Raw genomic sequence first — 16,807 nt, forward strand, 5'->3', positions numbered from 1 at the left:
ATGGACCAAAACTATGATAGCAGAATGGAGTTCTCGTACAGTAAAACCTTGGATTGCGAGTAACTTGGTCTGCGAGTGTTTTGCAAGACGAGCAAAATTTTTAAATAAATATTAATTTGATAAACGAGCAAGGTCTTGCAATACGAGTAGTACGTATAGACGCTTTGTACTGCCGAGTGTCACGTGATCACAACTGATATACGAGTGCTTTGGATTACAAACACGTTTCCGGAACGAATTATGCTCGCAATCCAAGGTTTTACTGTATATATTATTTCAGAAGCACTGCATATTTTAAATATAAAATTTCTATTTTCAATTCGTTGATTAAAAAAATATATGTATAAACAGCAAAACAGTACTCATCTCCAAGTAGATTTATTGTGAACTGCAAGTATATTTCACGCTTCAAAATTTATAAATAAATGTGTTAATTCTATTAAACGTGTTTGTGTTTTAAATGTAATCACCAATCGTATCTCAATTGTCCCATTACATGTCCAGAGTTAAATGGTGAAAAATTCTTATCAGAACCTTGCACGTCAGTAAATTAAAATTGAAAGATGACACGGGGAAAAAAGCAATAATTCTTCTACACTAAAATTGCACAATTTCATGCTTTGTAAAACATCACTTGTACATGTCAATATTACAATGAAAAATGTTACCCGTGAGATAGGGCTTGGTCCAATTGTTCTCACTAAATTTGCACGAGATATTTTTCGTAAAATAATTATCGGGGGTTGAGACCATCAACGTTTGAATACCAAATGGACATTTTTTTTCCCCCCGTAATAATACATTTGGTATTCGCGTCATTCGTATAGCAAATATACTACCACGAATGTGCTATGCTTATGCTTAGTAAGCTCTACAGAACATTTACAGCTCCAGTTTCCTGCAGAATTCGCTAAAAGTCGGTGACAAGTTCAGTGTACATTATTCACGAACTTGCTATCCACGATTTTGGATTTCTGCGAATCGCATCTGGAACTCCACGCGACTGCATCGAGAGAGAAAGTGATATTAAGTAATGATGCATAGCACAATCATAATTTAAAGTAAGTTCATTTATAAACTATTATTTAATACTTTCATATGTATATTAATTTACTTCATGTTGATTATAATTTCAGTTTGTGTGTTATAATCGCATGTGTTTAATAGCTTATTCGTGTATTTAAATGAGGTAATTCATTAAAAAAAAGGCCAGCATCATAAAAAATAACTAGAAAACATGAAAAGAAGCACCGCACAAACAGCTCCAATTTGGCACAGCACTTAACAGGTCATGGAAACAATGCATTACAAATTTTTGGTCGAAGTTTTTTTGTTGTTGTTAAGACCGGAGTGAAGGAAGGCCAATAGTGATGGATGTGCAAGCTCTCGGTGGATTTGTTTGAAGATGTGTGAAGACGCCCATCTGCAGGAGCTAAGAGGTGCCTGTAGGAGACAATAAAACAAGTAGGTTTGCCAACCTATCCGCGTTAAGTTTTGAGCTTTAACCCCTCGCAGGTGTGTGCGTGTACTTTTCTGGGCACTCCGATTACAAGCCTGTGTTTCTCCGTCTTCATTTTTCATATCGGATTACTTATCCCTCCACTCAGGGATCAAATCCCACCCACCCTCAACTCCGACACTCCACCGGAGGTGCCCAGGCACTGTTGTAAGAAGATGGGCGAAATTATATTTTTTATAAACGATTTACAACGCGAGGATATTTTCACAAATTGGATGCAGTGTTTAATCGATAATTCGGGAGACGCGGCGCCAGAGCTCAAAGTCCCCTCATGCGCCAGCTTGAACAGGTGACAGCCAGAACAGGCGAGGCTTGACCTGCTGCTTGAAGGTGCATAGAGGTGCTTGGCTGCTGCGTATGTGCAGTGCGGAGGGAGTTCCAGATGGCTGCTGGTGCAGCTATGGGGAAACGCCGTTCACCCAGGGCGGTCCCCGGTTCTGGACACAATGAGCTGGTTGTTGGTTGAACTCCATGGGACGTGGTGGTTAGCCGTGGTTGGTGGAGTGAGGAGGGTGGGGAGAGGGATGGTGGGAGACGTTGAAAAAGAAGTCGGTGACGCGAGTCAGTGATTCCGTATTGCATCTTTGATTTGATGGGCAGCCAGTGGCAAAGTTTTTCGCATAGCTACGGAAGCCATAACACGGAGAACGGCGCGCGACAAGTTGTTGTGAAGCCGCCCTCGTTCGTCGAGGTGTTTTACTGAAGTCCGGGGAAGGATGACGAAGTCGGACTGGGGGCCCCATTTTATTGCTTGCACCAGAATCAAAATATTTATGCCGGAGGAATCCAATCCAATGAGCTACAAAGCTCTTTTTCACAGATGTTTTGTAGTGGCGGGTCAGAAAGGTGACCCCCCCCGCCCCGCCCTCTCCCATCACTCCCGATGTTTTTTTGCATTTAGTTTGTTGTCCTTCCCCCGCGCCTCCGATTAGCACGGGTGGCTATATATATACGGCGCGGAAGAAGTCCAACGTGCGTATGTAACGTAACGTAACGTTACATTGCCACCCCCGGCGCGACCCCCTTTGAAACGACCGCCTCCCTGTCGTGCAAACGCACGTGAGTCCGCAGGTTGGAGCGGAACGAGAAGGTGCGCCCGCACACGTCGCACCGGTACGGCCGCTCGCCCGTGTGCGTCCGCCGGTGCTCCTTGAGGTGGCAGGTCTGGCGGAAGGCGCGGCCGCACACCTCGCAGCGGTACGGCCGCTCGCCCGTGTGCGTCCGCACGTGCGTCTTCAAGTGGCAGCTCTGCGTGAAGGTTCGGCCGCACTCGTCGCAGTGGTAGGGCCGTGCCTGCAAGCGGGGCGGCGCCGAGGACGGGTGGAGCCGCGCACGGCGGCGCGCTCGCGTCGCCGCCGCCGCCGCCGCCGCAGCCGCCGCCGACGCCGCCGCCGCCGTGATGGAGGGGCGCAGCGCTGCCGGTCCCTGCAGCGACGTGACGTCCTCTATGATGAAGCCAAAATGATTGCCGGCGCTTTCGCCTGCAGGTTTGGGGAAAAGGCTGTTTGTTAAGCTTTGCGATGGACAATTCCATGGCAACCTCATAGTTAAAATGAAATTCATCTTCTTGGTTCTTTCGGTTAAGTCACGTAGAATGGAAACAAAGTAATACAAATAAAACATAATAAAATAAAATTATCACGACGTTTCGGCCACAACACAAGTAGCCTTCTTCAGGTGAAGGCACAGAACTGTCGTCCCGACACATCGTGAGAATTTTATTTTATTATGTTTTATTTTTATTACTTTGTTTCCATTCTACGTGGTGACTTTACCGAAAGAACCAAGAAGATGAATCCCTGCAGTCACGAAAGCTTTAAATCGAAATAAAATTCATCCTTATATCAATGGTTTGACACATATAAGAAATTGATTGTGCCATCACCATTCCAGTTTGTCTCGAGTACGTCCAACACCATGGTATTTTGAGCATTTCTCTTATTAGGAAAGGTAGATATTATATCCATCTAAATGAGTCCTTATTGGTTAACATAATATACCCAAGTTATAATCTGCATCATAATTATACTAATGACTATTCACATCTTCATAGCGTCTAAAATCGATGCCCCAAAGCGTCGAATTCCAATCGTAAATGCAAATACGTCTCTGGGAGAAAAAAACATCTTCCAATGGCCGTGGGGCGACATTAATCTCTGTCTGGTGGCCCTGAGCCGGTGTTAAATATCCAACATTCCTAAATGGAGTATCACACTGATTTCAGGATGAGTACCAAAACTCATCCTCACATCACGTGGCACACAAGTGATACTCGATTTAACTGACAGGTGAGACAAGGGGCTGTTAACACCCAAACTAAGTTTATAGTCAACTAAACGAGAAAGTTCCGGGACATTCTTTCTATTAGATATATAATAAAACTGATCTATATATACGTATATAACAACAACAAAATAAGTGTGGTTAGAGCACGTGCCTCACAATTGGATGGTTACAAGCTCAAATCCAGGTCAACTCAACTCTTCAGCACGATACAGTTGCTCAAATGAACACCCCCCTCCCCACTTTGGGAACTCAACAGTAGTTTTCCTATACAGTGATAACTGATCTCCGTCATAATGCTGTGGAATTTCCAAAGATGACTCGATGAAGAAAGCTCTAAGAAGGATAGAATATGGGTTTTCCCCTTTTTTCTAGCAACAAAACTGAAACCTTTTTTACAAGGATTCATGTCTGCATTAACCACAATACCTGCAGTCAAAATGCAAACAAAAAACATACTATGATAATATATGCATTGTCCTTGAAACTGATTGGTCCACACCAAGGGACGGCTTTCTTTTGAGCCTCGACCCAATTGGTGCTCGACCAGATGACGCCAATTAGACCCAAGCCAAAAACATAAGATATAAAAAAGATTGTTTAAAAAGATAGATGTTTTTTTATTAAAAGGCGTCATTTATTAAAAGGCGTCATCTGGTCGAGCACTAATTGGGTCGAGGCTCAAAAGAAAGCCGTCCTTTGGTGTGGACCAATCAGTTTCAAGGACAATGCATATATTATCATAGTATGTTTTTTGTTTGCATTTTGACTGCAGGTATTGTGGTTAATGCAGACATGAATCCTCGTAAAAAGGTTTCAGTTTTGTTGCCAGAAAAAAAGGGGAAAAACCCTATTATTACATTTTGGTACTGGCAAAGGAGGTCTAATGATGTAGATACTCTAAGAAGGATGTTTAGCAAAGAGGCCAAGAGGCAGCAAAAGAAGGATGCTGCTTAATGACTTGAAGGCAAGAGGGTCAACACAGGAAAATAAAGCTCAAGATTAGACAGGAAGGATGGAGGGAGTTAGAGCAGAGGACCTGCCATTGTGCAGGAGACTAAAGAGAGTGAACCGATGTGTTAAAACCTTAATGTTTTTTGGTAATCGCCGTGTTATTGCTGTGGTGGAGAATACTCACCATACAGCGAACCATCCACGATCTCCTCCTCGTTTCTTCTGGACTGCTCCTCCTCATCATCGATGATCTCAAGACCAAGTTCCGCCACGCCCTCACACGGAACATCACCATTCGCATTGTCCCCACAAACTTCACCACCTCCATCACCACCACCATCACCTCCCAGCCTCCGCGCAGACAACAGCAGCTCCCGGCTCAAGCCGCTGAACAGCGTGAGCAGCACTTCCACCAGGCCTCCCAGCGTCAGGTCGCCGGGGGAGGCGGCGGCCGCGTCGTCCCAGCGTGGTGTCCCGGCACCGTCGTGGGGCTCGGCGCCCCGCAGGGCCTTCACCACCTGCCGCAGCACGGCGTAGAAGCCGAAGGGCAGGCGGTCGCGCGCCGTGGCCAGCAGCTCGGCCCGCACGAGGCCGTCCCCGACGCAGGCGCGCAGGACCCCGTAGTCCCGGATGCCCAGCTCGGAGTCCATGGCCCGCGCCACCTCCGCGTTCACGCCCTGCGTCTCCAGCCACGCCGGGAAGTCCCCGCTCGGTTCCAAAACAGCGGCGCAAGCCATTTCTGTTAACAAATACTTTCACTGTAACCACACTGCTCCGTTTACCACTGTTTTGTTTGGTATCACGTGTAAAGTTACATGTTAGTTGGTGGACTATTCAGGTTGCAAATTGTGCTTGCAAAATAAAGATGAATATAAAATAGGGTATTCCACTCAATCATGCCTATTATGCATGCTGCTTCTATAATTATTAGACACGCTTAACTGCTTCGTTTAGGAACAGCCATGTCTTCCATACCACTGTGAGTAAATGTTTTGTGTGCAGGCTAATTTACATGTTTTGCATTGCCCATGGGTTTGTTTTATCCAAATAATCTTCAGTACCCCAAATAATCGACTGAATGTAATATATTTACGACTGAATGTAATAATTACCTCGAGCATAAAAGCACAATTTTTATCTTGGTGAAAACTGTTTTCCACCAAATATTGGCATAAGCTGCCTTTTTTTACAAACAGCTGTATCAGACCTTGTATTTGACAAGAAATCTAGGGCCCACAGAACACAACTCTGGTCTATACTTAAATCTTTGTCATTTGGTTTTAACTAATGCAAATTGTCAACCTACTGACCACTGCCATGGGGATATGGATTCACCACCACTTGCTAAGGAAGGTCACGAGGAGGCAGCCCATAACTTGGGATCAAGGGACGAGGTCACGGGGGTCAGAAACCTGCGGCTCCAGAGCCACATGCGGTTCTTCTAGGACTGCTTCGTGATGTTATTCATTGTGGCTTTTAAAATATTTAGGTTTGTTTTTACCGAATTCGAACAAAATGCCTCTTCTTGTTTTGCTTGCCGATCCCTGGATGATAATAACGCAAACCGATGCAACAGGATCCCCAAAAAGATATATGGTACAATACAACCACGTAAAAATAAAATCCTGTCCAATAATAAACTCTCTCTCATCTGGGCGGTGCTTATCGACGTTTGCGGGCTCTGAACCCATGAATATTCCACATTCACTCGGCAGGTAAACGAAACTTCTATTTACCAGGTAAAGCCCACCGAGTTATGATCCAAATTGACCATTCCCAACACTCATTGAGGTGTTCTACACAAGGTGGTTTCTGAATTGTTGGATGCACACTTACAAAATGTTCATCGTAAAAGAGCTGTACTAAACTATATTAACCAATTTTTTATTTTACCAGGTAAGGCCAACCGAGCTGTAGATCTCTTTTTGAGAAGCAACCTGGCCACAAATGATCGCTCAACGAAGTGGCTTATCACGTGGAAAATAGTTTCGCAGCCAAATAGTCAAAATGAATGTTTCTCTCAACGTGCAGGCAAGAACGGGAAGGCCGGCAATAATCCATGTGACCACGGGGACAGACAGCGCGAAACTCCAACGATACAGTGGGCGTCAGTGTCGGGATGGAACCCACGACCTTCTGCACACCACCAGGCTTTTATAGCTTTATTTTGGTGATTTTGAAAACGTTTTGGTTTAGCCATATTTGTTTGTTGTTGTACAGAGTGAGACTGATTACTTTCATCTAAATTGTCTTATGGTTGTTATTGTTTGCCTTGCATCCCACTGGGATTTTTGCACACAGCGTTGGTGTACGGTGCTTTCTCTGGAAGACTTTGCCGGTTTTTTTCCCTGGATTTTTCTGTTTGCGCGTAGTCACTTTAAGATGTTTTTCTTGTTCATGTTTTTGTTTGTTGCGGTTGCATCCGATTCCAGAGCCGAATGGCTCACAGGGCTATACCAAAATAAATGAAACCTTAAACTGAAATAACATCTCGCCACCTGGTATGCTCAAGGAATAGCGGGGGGGGGGGGGGGTTAAAAAAGTCTATCCACAGTACAGTATTGCCAACAAATCCAAGGTGATAACAGGACCCGCGAATAACAATAGTACGGTCTAAGATCGCATCATCGGGAATGTGTCCCCCGTGTCTTCGTCAAATCTCCGAAGCTCAGCCGTGCTTTGAGAGCCTGGATGGTGGGGTTGGTGGTGGTGGTGACCACCATCCACTAAGGAGGGCTGCTGCTCCAAAATTGTCGCAGAGTTCCAGATGAGCAAAGATCCTCGCACCACCGATTGGCACGGTTTGCTACGTACGGTGCGAACGAAGTTGAACACATACACACACATACACACAACTGCGACTTCGCCTTCCACCAATTCGCACGGTGAAGTTGCGTGGTTCAGTAGCATTCGCGAACCCGAGCAGACGCGTGCTGGGGGAGGTTTGGCAGGAGGCCTTCATCCGCACTTTAAAAAAAAAAACACCGACAGACAAGAAGATCACATCATCCTTTCCCTCAATTGCATTTCGTTCATTGACACGGTCGCTTGCTTGCGCCTTTTGTAATAATAAACATATATACATACACACACGCGCACGCACAATACTTACCGGTAGTTATATCTTTGTTTGTAAAGCGGTGCAGGCAATGACGGCCAACTCGTTCTCTTTGCGGCTTTTGTTAACGCGCGCGGGAATTCGTTTCGTCGGAAGCCTTTGGCTGGTCCTCCCCGGCCAGGAGGTGGGGGGGGGTTAACAAACAAATAAAAAAATAAACCTCCTCCTCTCTTCCTCTTCTTCCTTCTCCTCTTCCTCCTCCTCTTCCTCCTCCTCCTCTCCTCCTCTTCCTCCTCTCTTCCTCTTCTTCCTCCTCCTCTCTTCCTCTTCTTCTTCCTCTTCTTCCTCCAACCGCCACCGCCACCAGATCCTCGAGGACAAAACGAAATTTCCAGCGGCGCACGGCGGCGGAAGTCGGCGGCGCGAGACGGCGCCGGGACGGACATCTTACGTAGGGGGAGAGGAGGGGGGTGGGGGAGGGGGGTGGGGGATGGGGGGTAGGGGAGGAGGGGTGTAGGGGAGGGGGGTAGGGGAGGAGGGGTGTAGGGGAGAGGGGTAGGGGAGGGGTGAAGGGGAGGGGGTAGGGGAGGGGGGGTAGGGGAGGAGGGGTGTAGGGGAGGAGGGGGTAGGGGAGGGTAGGGGAGGGGTGAAGGGGAGGGGTGTAGGGGAGGAGGGGGTTGGGGAGAAGGGGGGAGGGGGGGAGGGGAGGGGGGTAGGGGAGGAAGGGGTAGGGGAGGGGGGTCGGGGAGAAGGGGAGGGAGGTAGTGGAGGGGGGGTAGGAGGGGTAGGGGAGGAAGGGGTAGGGGAGGAGGGGTAGGGGAGGTAGTGGAGGGGGTTAGGGGAGGAGGGGTAGGGGAGGAGGGGTAGGGGAGGTAGTGGAGGGGGTTAGGGGTGGAGGGGTAGGGGAGGAGGGGTAGGGGAGGTAGTGGAGGGGGTTAGGGGAGGAGGGGTAGGGGAGGAGGGGTAGGGGAGGTAGTGGAGGGGGTTAGGGGTGGAGGGGTAGGGGAGGTAGTGGAGGGGGTTAGGGGAGGAGGGGTAGGGGAGGAGGGGTAGGGGAGGTAGTGGAGGGGGTTAGGGGAGGAGGGGTAGGGGAGGAGGGGTAGGGGAGGTAGTGGAGGGGGTTAGGGGTGGATGGGAGTAGGGGAGGAAGGGGTAGTGGAGGGGGTTAGGGGTGGAGGGGAGTAGGGGAGGAGGTTTCGGGGATGAGGGGTCGTGGTATGGGAGCGGCCAAACCGAAATCCCCACCGCTCTCGTTCTAAGCGTTCCGCAGGCGGTGGGGGGTGGGTGACGGACCGACTCCCACCACCACTAACCCCTTTCTTCTTCTGCTGCTACTGCGTTATCCCGTTAGCAAGTTGCTGTGGGCGAGTTAAGCACGCGGCCACCATACCCGTCAAACCCAGCCGGTTTATGCGCTCCCGTGTTCTCGTGCAGGGAAATTTAGTTTTCAGGCGCGAACATCAATTTCAGTACGGGCAAAAACTAAAAAGTGTTGTCTATTTGTGTGTCCCCCCCCCCCCATTGTTGATGGGACTTTGTAGGATAAACGTTGAGATGTTTAAGTTTCACGGGGAGGTGATCAATAAGGTCTGCAACAAGGGTGGCCACTGATAAAGGGGTGCACAGGTACGAGCGCCTATGACGGCACACGAGAGAGCCGTGGGTGGCACGGCGCGCGAGAGGGCCGTGGGTGGCACGGCACACGATAGGGTCGTGGGTGGCACGGCGCGCGAGAGGGCCGTGGGTGGCACGGCACACGAGAGGGCCGTGGGTGGCACGGAGAACGAGAGGGCCGTGGGTGGCACGGAAACCCACACTTCGACCACGACGGCGTTGCCCCGACTTCACGCTCCCCACCACCACCACCACCCTGCCCGCACCAACATGGCGATCGGACGCGTGCTCGTGCGTCTGCTGTTCGCGTGACACAGTCCGCCCGTGGCTTGCCACAACAGAGGTTTTAAACCTTCGTTCTTAGAGGACCTTTGTTTGCAGCCAACAAGGGCTTCAGAAATAAAATTGGACATCTGTGAAAAAAGCTTTGTAGCTTATCGAATTCCTCCAGTATAAATAAAGATTCTGAAAACGTTCACGGTCCGACATGGCTTGCCATAACAGAGACTTTAAACCTCCGTTCCTAGAGGGCTTTGTTGTACATGTCACAGCCAATAAGGGCTTCGGAAATAAAATTGGACATCTGTGAAAAAGAGCTTTTTAGCTCATCGGATTCCTCCAGTATAAATAAAGATTCTGAAAACGTTCACGCTCACCGTGGCTTGTCGCAACAGAGATTTAAACCTCTATTCCTAGAGGGCCTTTGTTGCAGATGTTGCAGTCAATAAGGGCTTTGGAAATAAAACTGGACGTCTGCGAAGAAGAGCTCAGTAGCTCATCGGATTCCTCCAGTATACATAAAGATTCTGAAAACGTCCGCGGTCCACCGTGGCTTGTTGCAACAGAGATTTAAACCTCTATTCCGTGAGGGCTTTGTTGCACATGTGTCATGACCGAAAAATTACCCCAAACTATTATGCAGCCTCATGTCTATTTGAAAATAAACAAAAGGTCTCCAATTAATATAAAGAGGCCCTCCACGGTGATTGGTCGAGAAGCAGACTTTTAAAGGGATTAAACGAATAGATTTGAACGAGATCAATCAGAAAACAGAAAGTATCCGTTAGAGGGGAAGGACAGGGATTGACTAAGGGAAAAAGGACAAGGTTCCAGAAAGGGGGCCGAGGAATATAAAAGGAGAGCACGAGGAGTGGGGACAGTCAGAGGAAGTTACAAGCTGAAGACAAGCACAAAGCCTAGGGTCCCGCAATTGTGGCTGTGTCCCAATAAAGTGGCTCTTAAAACATCGTCGCCAGAGTCATTACAGTGGTGTCAGAAGTGGGGTATTAAATGTCACGCCCAAGTCCCCCGAAGATTTTCACCCATGATATCCGACGCCGAAGAAACCCTAGAATGTCTCGGGAGAAGAGGACCCGGAAACCAACCTCTTGGTTGCGGGAGAGGCAATCGCGGTGCTGGCTGAGTGGGAGCCCCAGCAGCTACAACCACTGGAGAGCCTGCCCGCAGAGATGCTGCTGGAGGGGTGGATTGACTGCCTCGCCGCCGCGGCCTCCCAGCTGGTGGTGCAGCTCGCCGCAAAGGAGGGAAGATCTGGAGCGGCAGCATTGGCGGCCGGAACCACGGAACCGGCAGTCAGAACGGCCCCGTCAAAAGCGGGGGGAGCCTTGGAACCGAGGCCGCCCAAAGCAACCGGGGCGAGGGCAAGAGCGGCCGACCGACCTCGCCGGCTGGGGCCGGTGAAAGAGTTTGTGGCAGCGGGCGGCGATTGGGGGGCCTTCGTCAGCCGATTCGAGGCTGCGTACCAGGCTCTCGACTGGTCAGAGGCCAAGGCACTGAAGGCCTTGCCGACGGCTCTTGATGACGAGGCCCTTGCCATCTTCAGGGCGATACCGCCGCGGCGGAGGACCACACTCCAGGCAGCCTGTCGCGGGATGGCAGAGGTCTTCAACCTGCCATAAAATGCCAAAAAGACATTTCAGCAGCGCCCGCGGGAGGAAGCCGAGTTGCCCCTCACATACAGCAGTGCCCTGTTGGCACTCGGCCAAGCAGCTTACCCTCGCTCGGGTCGAAGCAGCGCTGGACTTGCTCATCTTGGTAATAATGATGGAGATGTTCCAAGAGAGGGCGGTGGTACTTACAAGAGTCAAAGAGGAGGCTCAAACCTCCTTGTGGGTGGCCCTATGCCTGCGGGCCCACGAGGAGATGAGCCAGTGGACCCGGGTGGTGGCTCGTGGTGGAGAGGAGCCCCAACCCCATCGGCTGCGCATCCTGCCGGGGCTGCCAGGCAGGAAGCGCTGTTGGCGGGGCCTTATTCGCCGCGACAGCAGTGGAGGTCGACGAGAGTCCGCGGGGGGGAGGTGATGGCGGTCGTTCATGAGTGGATGGGGCCTAGCAGGTAAATCCCGCAGCGGCAGTGGGAATGGGAGCTTAAGAGGGAGACGGCAACTCCGCGACAGGGCCCGACTATCACCTGTCATCGCTGTGGTCGGCCGGGGCACATCACGTAAATCGATGAGCGTCAGGGATAACGGGACCGAGAACTCATCGTAGAAACGTCGGGACGCGTTTCTCCACGGTGGCCCGAGTCCAGCAACCAGTGTACGAAGCCGGCTCGACGGGTCATAGCGGCAGCCACGGGAACCTCGGTCGTGATGAGCTTCAGTAGAAGGAGTGACGGTTCGCATATTAATTGATACGGAAGCGTCGGCTACTGTTATTTCCAATTATATATTTGACATGTTATTGTCCAGCACTCGTTGTTTAGCGCCGGTTACGAACACATGTGGTGGCGAATGGCGGTTACATGGGGATAATGGAAAAAATCGAATTAGGGAACTCGCCTCGACAGGACTCATTTTAGTTTCAAATACGCTAGCAGTTCCATGCCTGCTAGGAACCGACTTTTTGAAAAAATTGCTGCTACACAAGCTCACTGACCGATGCATTTTTTGTTCTAAATCCAACTGAAAAATGTACCGAGATGGGCGTGACAGTCAGTGAATCTGTAAATGTCCCTTCAGGCGCGCAAACGTTGATACCATTGAGATACCGAGTCGTCAGTTTTGATTGTTCCATGGTATGCAACGACTCGCAGATTGACGCTAACGGCAGCACAAACAGTCGTAAGCGCGGATCATAAACCATTCATTCAGGTGTTAAATGTCGGTGAGAGACCGATCGCTGTGCAAGCAGGAACCGTGATGGCACATGCGAGACCTGTATCCCATTGATGCGGAGGTCTCATCAAAATCGATAGGAGCGGGAGTTAATAGTGCGGTTCCGTCAGCAGAGGAAAGTTGACTAAACCAACTTTGTGACAAAGGGCCGTCCATAAATTACGTCACGCGATTTTGGACGATTTTTGACCCCCCCCTCCCTCGTCACACGGCGTCACAAAAAGTCAGACCCCCCCCTGAAATATTACGTCACAAAGTTCTGCCCCCTAACCCCCAAAAATTAAACATGCTTCAACTCGCTTTAAACTATTGTCATTGTAGTGCGTATTTCATGTGCCGCTGCACTCTGATGTTGTGCGAGAAAACATCAAAAAGTCTATTTAATTAAGTAGAACGTGTTGTCTATATTTAAAGTTGCGCATTTTGATGTGACGTCACATTTCTCAAACCCCCCCCCCCTCGTCACACATCGTCACAAATGGCTGACCCCCCCCCCCCCCGGTGCGTGACGTCATTTATGGACGGCCCCCAAGAGCACGGAGTTGTCAGTACAGAGAACCCAACTGAAAGAACTGCTCCTGCAATTCTCTGATTTATTCAGCAGAGGGTAGTATGACATAGGGCAGACGAGCCTCGCTAAACATCACATCGACACAGGAGATTCTCCTCCTATTCGGCAAAATTAATATCGTATGAGCCCCGTCGAAAAATAAGCAGGCGGTGAACGATATGTGAGTGGCAAACTTCATTTCTCCATCCACCAGTCCTTGGGGGGGCTCCCCGTGGTACTTGTTTAAAATAACCTAAGGTTTTGCGTCGATTTCCGTCGCCTAAACAAGGTCACGTTATTAGTTTCCCCTTCTACGTGACTTTACCGAAAGAACCAAGAATATAAGGTCACGTTGGCTGAGGCGTACCCGGCTCCTGCACATTGACGACTCATTGGATGCATTGTCAGGGGCTACATTTTTCTCCACCTTGGATTTACTTTCGGTATTTTGGCAATTTCCCTTAGACGAGGCCTCGAGGCCCAAAATAGTGTTCTAACCTAAAAAAACCCCTCTATTATGGAGGCCTGAGTTTGTCTGTCTTGGCAACTGTAAATCCAGCCACTAATCAGTTGCTCACTGTCTCTCAGGGCTCTGTCCTTGGTCTGACATTGTACTTGCTTGTTTGCCCGTCCTAGGACAGAAGCTGTAATATTTACGAAAAAATTGAGCAGAGTATAATTGTATCTTGTGTAAGTTTTAATGGCAGTTAATCTTGCACGAAAGTATATCATCAAACACTTCACTGCAGTTCACTGTAGCACTGTATTAATGGAAGTGAATCTTGCACAAAACTAATTCATAAAACACCTCACTTCATGTCACTGTAGCACTGTATATAACTGACCTTCAATTTGTTCGAATTCACTGCTCCGATACTTAATTCTCTTCTGCTTTTGGTCGCTGGGGTTGAAATAAATGGGAATTCGATACAATATCTGGAAAATCACCGAGAAATGTATATTTTACCATAATGTAGAAGCATAAATTACTTACCCTTTGTCTCAAGTGCTGAAGAAATAAAGACACCAAATCCACTTTGTTGCTGCGTATAATTATTTATTAGATTCACTTTAAATAAAGAAACGTCAAACTTAAAGCAAATTATTCTTGGTTCTTTCGGTAAAACCACAGCAAGAAATGTTCTTGCTGTGGTTTTCACACCTGATGATGATTGCTTGTGTTGCAGTCGAAACGTCGTGAGAATTGTATTGTTTCATATTTTTATTATTTTATTGTTTCCCTTCTACGTGACTTTACCGAAAGAACCAAGAATATGAATCCCTGCAGTCACGAAAGCTTTAAATCAAAATTTAAAGCAAATTTGCGAAAAAAATATTTCCGCTAGACCATCTGCGTGTGGAAAAATCCACCCGCTCATGAATATTAATGAGCGGGTGGGGAGGGCGGCATGTAGAGTGACGTCACGCGCGTTACACACAGACATTCTTGGCTACCTCTGGGCCACATTCTCCGCAGATTTGTGCTTGGCTACCACTTTTATGCTGATGACACTCAAATCTATTTCAGCACCAGAGGTGGTAGTCAAGATGAGGCCTCTCAACTCATTCACTGCCTGGTTGAAATCATACCGTGGATGTCACAGTATATTTTAAGTCAACTGTGACAAACCTGAATTTATTTCTGTCGGGACAAAGGCCCTTCTTTGGAACGTCGACACATTTTCACTTACCCGAGGCGACGACACCATCATAACCTCACCCACTGTCAGATATCTTTGCATCATCTTAGATTTCTCCCTCAATTAGGGGCTATCCATTTAGTACGTACGCATGGCGGGGGGAGGGGGGGTTAACCCAAATGCGTATGGGGGGTCTACTGACACTGTCCGTACGCATAGGAAACGGGGAGGGGGGTGAAGCCTCGATAATAATTTGTCTACATTGGCCTTCAAATGAGTTAGATAGTCGGGCGGTGGATATTATTAATCCTTGATCGTTTCTGCGTGGATTAAATATCGGCGGTTCTATAAGATTCGGGGGGGGGGGGGGGTGCGTCAAGTAGATGGCCCCTTATCAGTCCCACATTAACCACACATCATAAAAGTGTCATTCTTCCACCTCGGCATCATCATCCCTCTCTGACGCATATCAGCTTTTCCACGCCTTCATTCCTTCACACCTTGATTACTGTAACTCATTCCTTGCTGGTGCTCCCGCCAATCTCTTCTCACAGCTTCAACCGATTCAAAATTCCACAGCCCACTCCTCACCCGCACAAATAGCAAACAACACATAACCCCTGTTTTATGCAACCTACACTGGCTCACTGACAACGCCCTACATGGTATTGCTCCTGACTACATCCGCCAACCCGAGAAGTGGCCCGACGATCTTCTGACACCAATAAACTCGTGACTCACCACCAACCTTCGCTCCATGGGTGGCAGGACCTTCTGCTCAGTTGCCCCCAGGCTATGGAACACACGACTCCTTGTTTTTTTTCGGTAAAGTCACGTAGAAATAATAATAAAAAAATTATATAATAGCATACGACGTTTCGATTGCAACACAAGCAATCATCATCAGGTACAGAATTATGATTGCTTGTGTTGCAATCGAAACGTATGCTATTATATAATTTTATTTTTTATTATTTCTACGTGACTTTACCGAAAAAAAACAGAGTAATTCCTGCAGTCACGAAAGCACCTGATCAAGTTCGAATCACCTCTACGGGGAGGTATGAAGTCTGTGTCTTTGTGTTGTTCTCTGCTGGTGTATCTGCTTTTGTGTCTTGACTTGGGTTTGTATCACTGTGTTGTCTCTGCCTGTGTATGTGACCACTCGTGTCCACCCGCACCGTCCTTTGATGTGCTCTCTTCATGCTAATTTGTGTCCCATTGTCTCTGAGTCCCAGCTCCGCATAGATGCCGTTTTACTTCTTCACTGTGTGCGTGTCTCTCACCATATGTCTCTTTGCTATCTGTGTTCTATCACTTCTCTTAAATTTCACTTAACTTACAATTTAGCAATCTTTGAAATAGCGTAATCAACAGACCATGCGTTAATTGTGTTTTAACCGACCGTCTGTGTTGCTTTATAGTTTCAAATTTTTTTTGCTAAACCTTGTTTGATTTAGTGTGCTCCTCCACCTCTCTCTGTGTCCCCTGGTGTGTCTGTGTTAATTCTGTCACCGTGTGCGTGTCTCTCCCGATGTCTCTTTGCGATCTGTGTTCTATCACTTCTCTTAAATTTCACACTTAACTTACAATTTAACAATATTTGAAATAGCGTAATCAACCAGACCATGCGTTAATTGTGTTTTAACCGACCGTCTGTGTTGCTTTATATAGTTTCAACATTTTTGCTAAACCCTGTTTGATTTAGTGTGCTCCTCCGCCTCTCTCTGTGTCCCCTGATGTGTCTGTTTTAATTCTGTACCTGATGATGATTGCTTATGTTGCAATCGAAACGTCGTATGCTATTATATAATTTTATTTTTTATTATTTCTACGTGACTTTACCGAAAAAAACAGAGTAATTCCTGCAGTCACGAAAGCACCTAATCAAGTATGGAACACACTGCCCATTGAGATGAGATCGGCTGAGTCAATCTCCACCTTCAAATCTCAATGAAAAACGAATCTGTTCAAAAGGTTTTACAATCTGGCTTGAATTCCTCCTACTAACCCACCATCTCTTGAATGCTCTCTATGCTGCTGTTATGTTAT

At 48.0% G+C, this 16,807-nt stretch overlaps 1 protein-coding gene across 1 annotated transcript; it reads right to left on the reverse strand.

Annotated features, from left to right (window-relative positions):
• Positions 1–362: 362 nt before the first annotated feature.
• On the reverse strand, positions 363–8,285 carry LOC116943002 (uncharacterized). The gene is made up of 3 exons (XM_032955588.2): positions 7,869–8,285; positions 4,941–5,495; positions 363–3,000 (listed from the first exon to the last, which is right to left on the reverse strand). The coding sequence occupies exons 2-3, from the start codon at positions 5,491–5,493 to the stop codon at positions 2,516–2,518; spliced, it is 1,038 nt and encodes a 345-aa protein (XP_032811479.2). The 5' UTR covers positions 5,494–5,495; positions 7,869–8,285; the 3' UTR covers positions 363–2,515.
• Positions 8,286–16,807: the final 8,522 nt, after the last annotated feature.

Source organism: Petromyzon marinus, chromosome 1 (assembly GCF_048934315.1).
Source record: "Petromyzon marinus isolate PM22_M1 ecotype Great Lakes invasive population chromosome 1, UKy_Petmar_22M1.pri1.0, whole genome shotgun sequence".
Taxonomy (NCBI): Eukaryota; Metazoa; Chordata; class Hyperoartia; order Petromyzontiformes; family Petromyzontidae; genus Petromyzon; species Petromyzon marinus.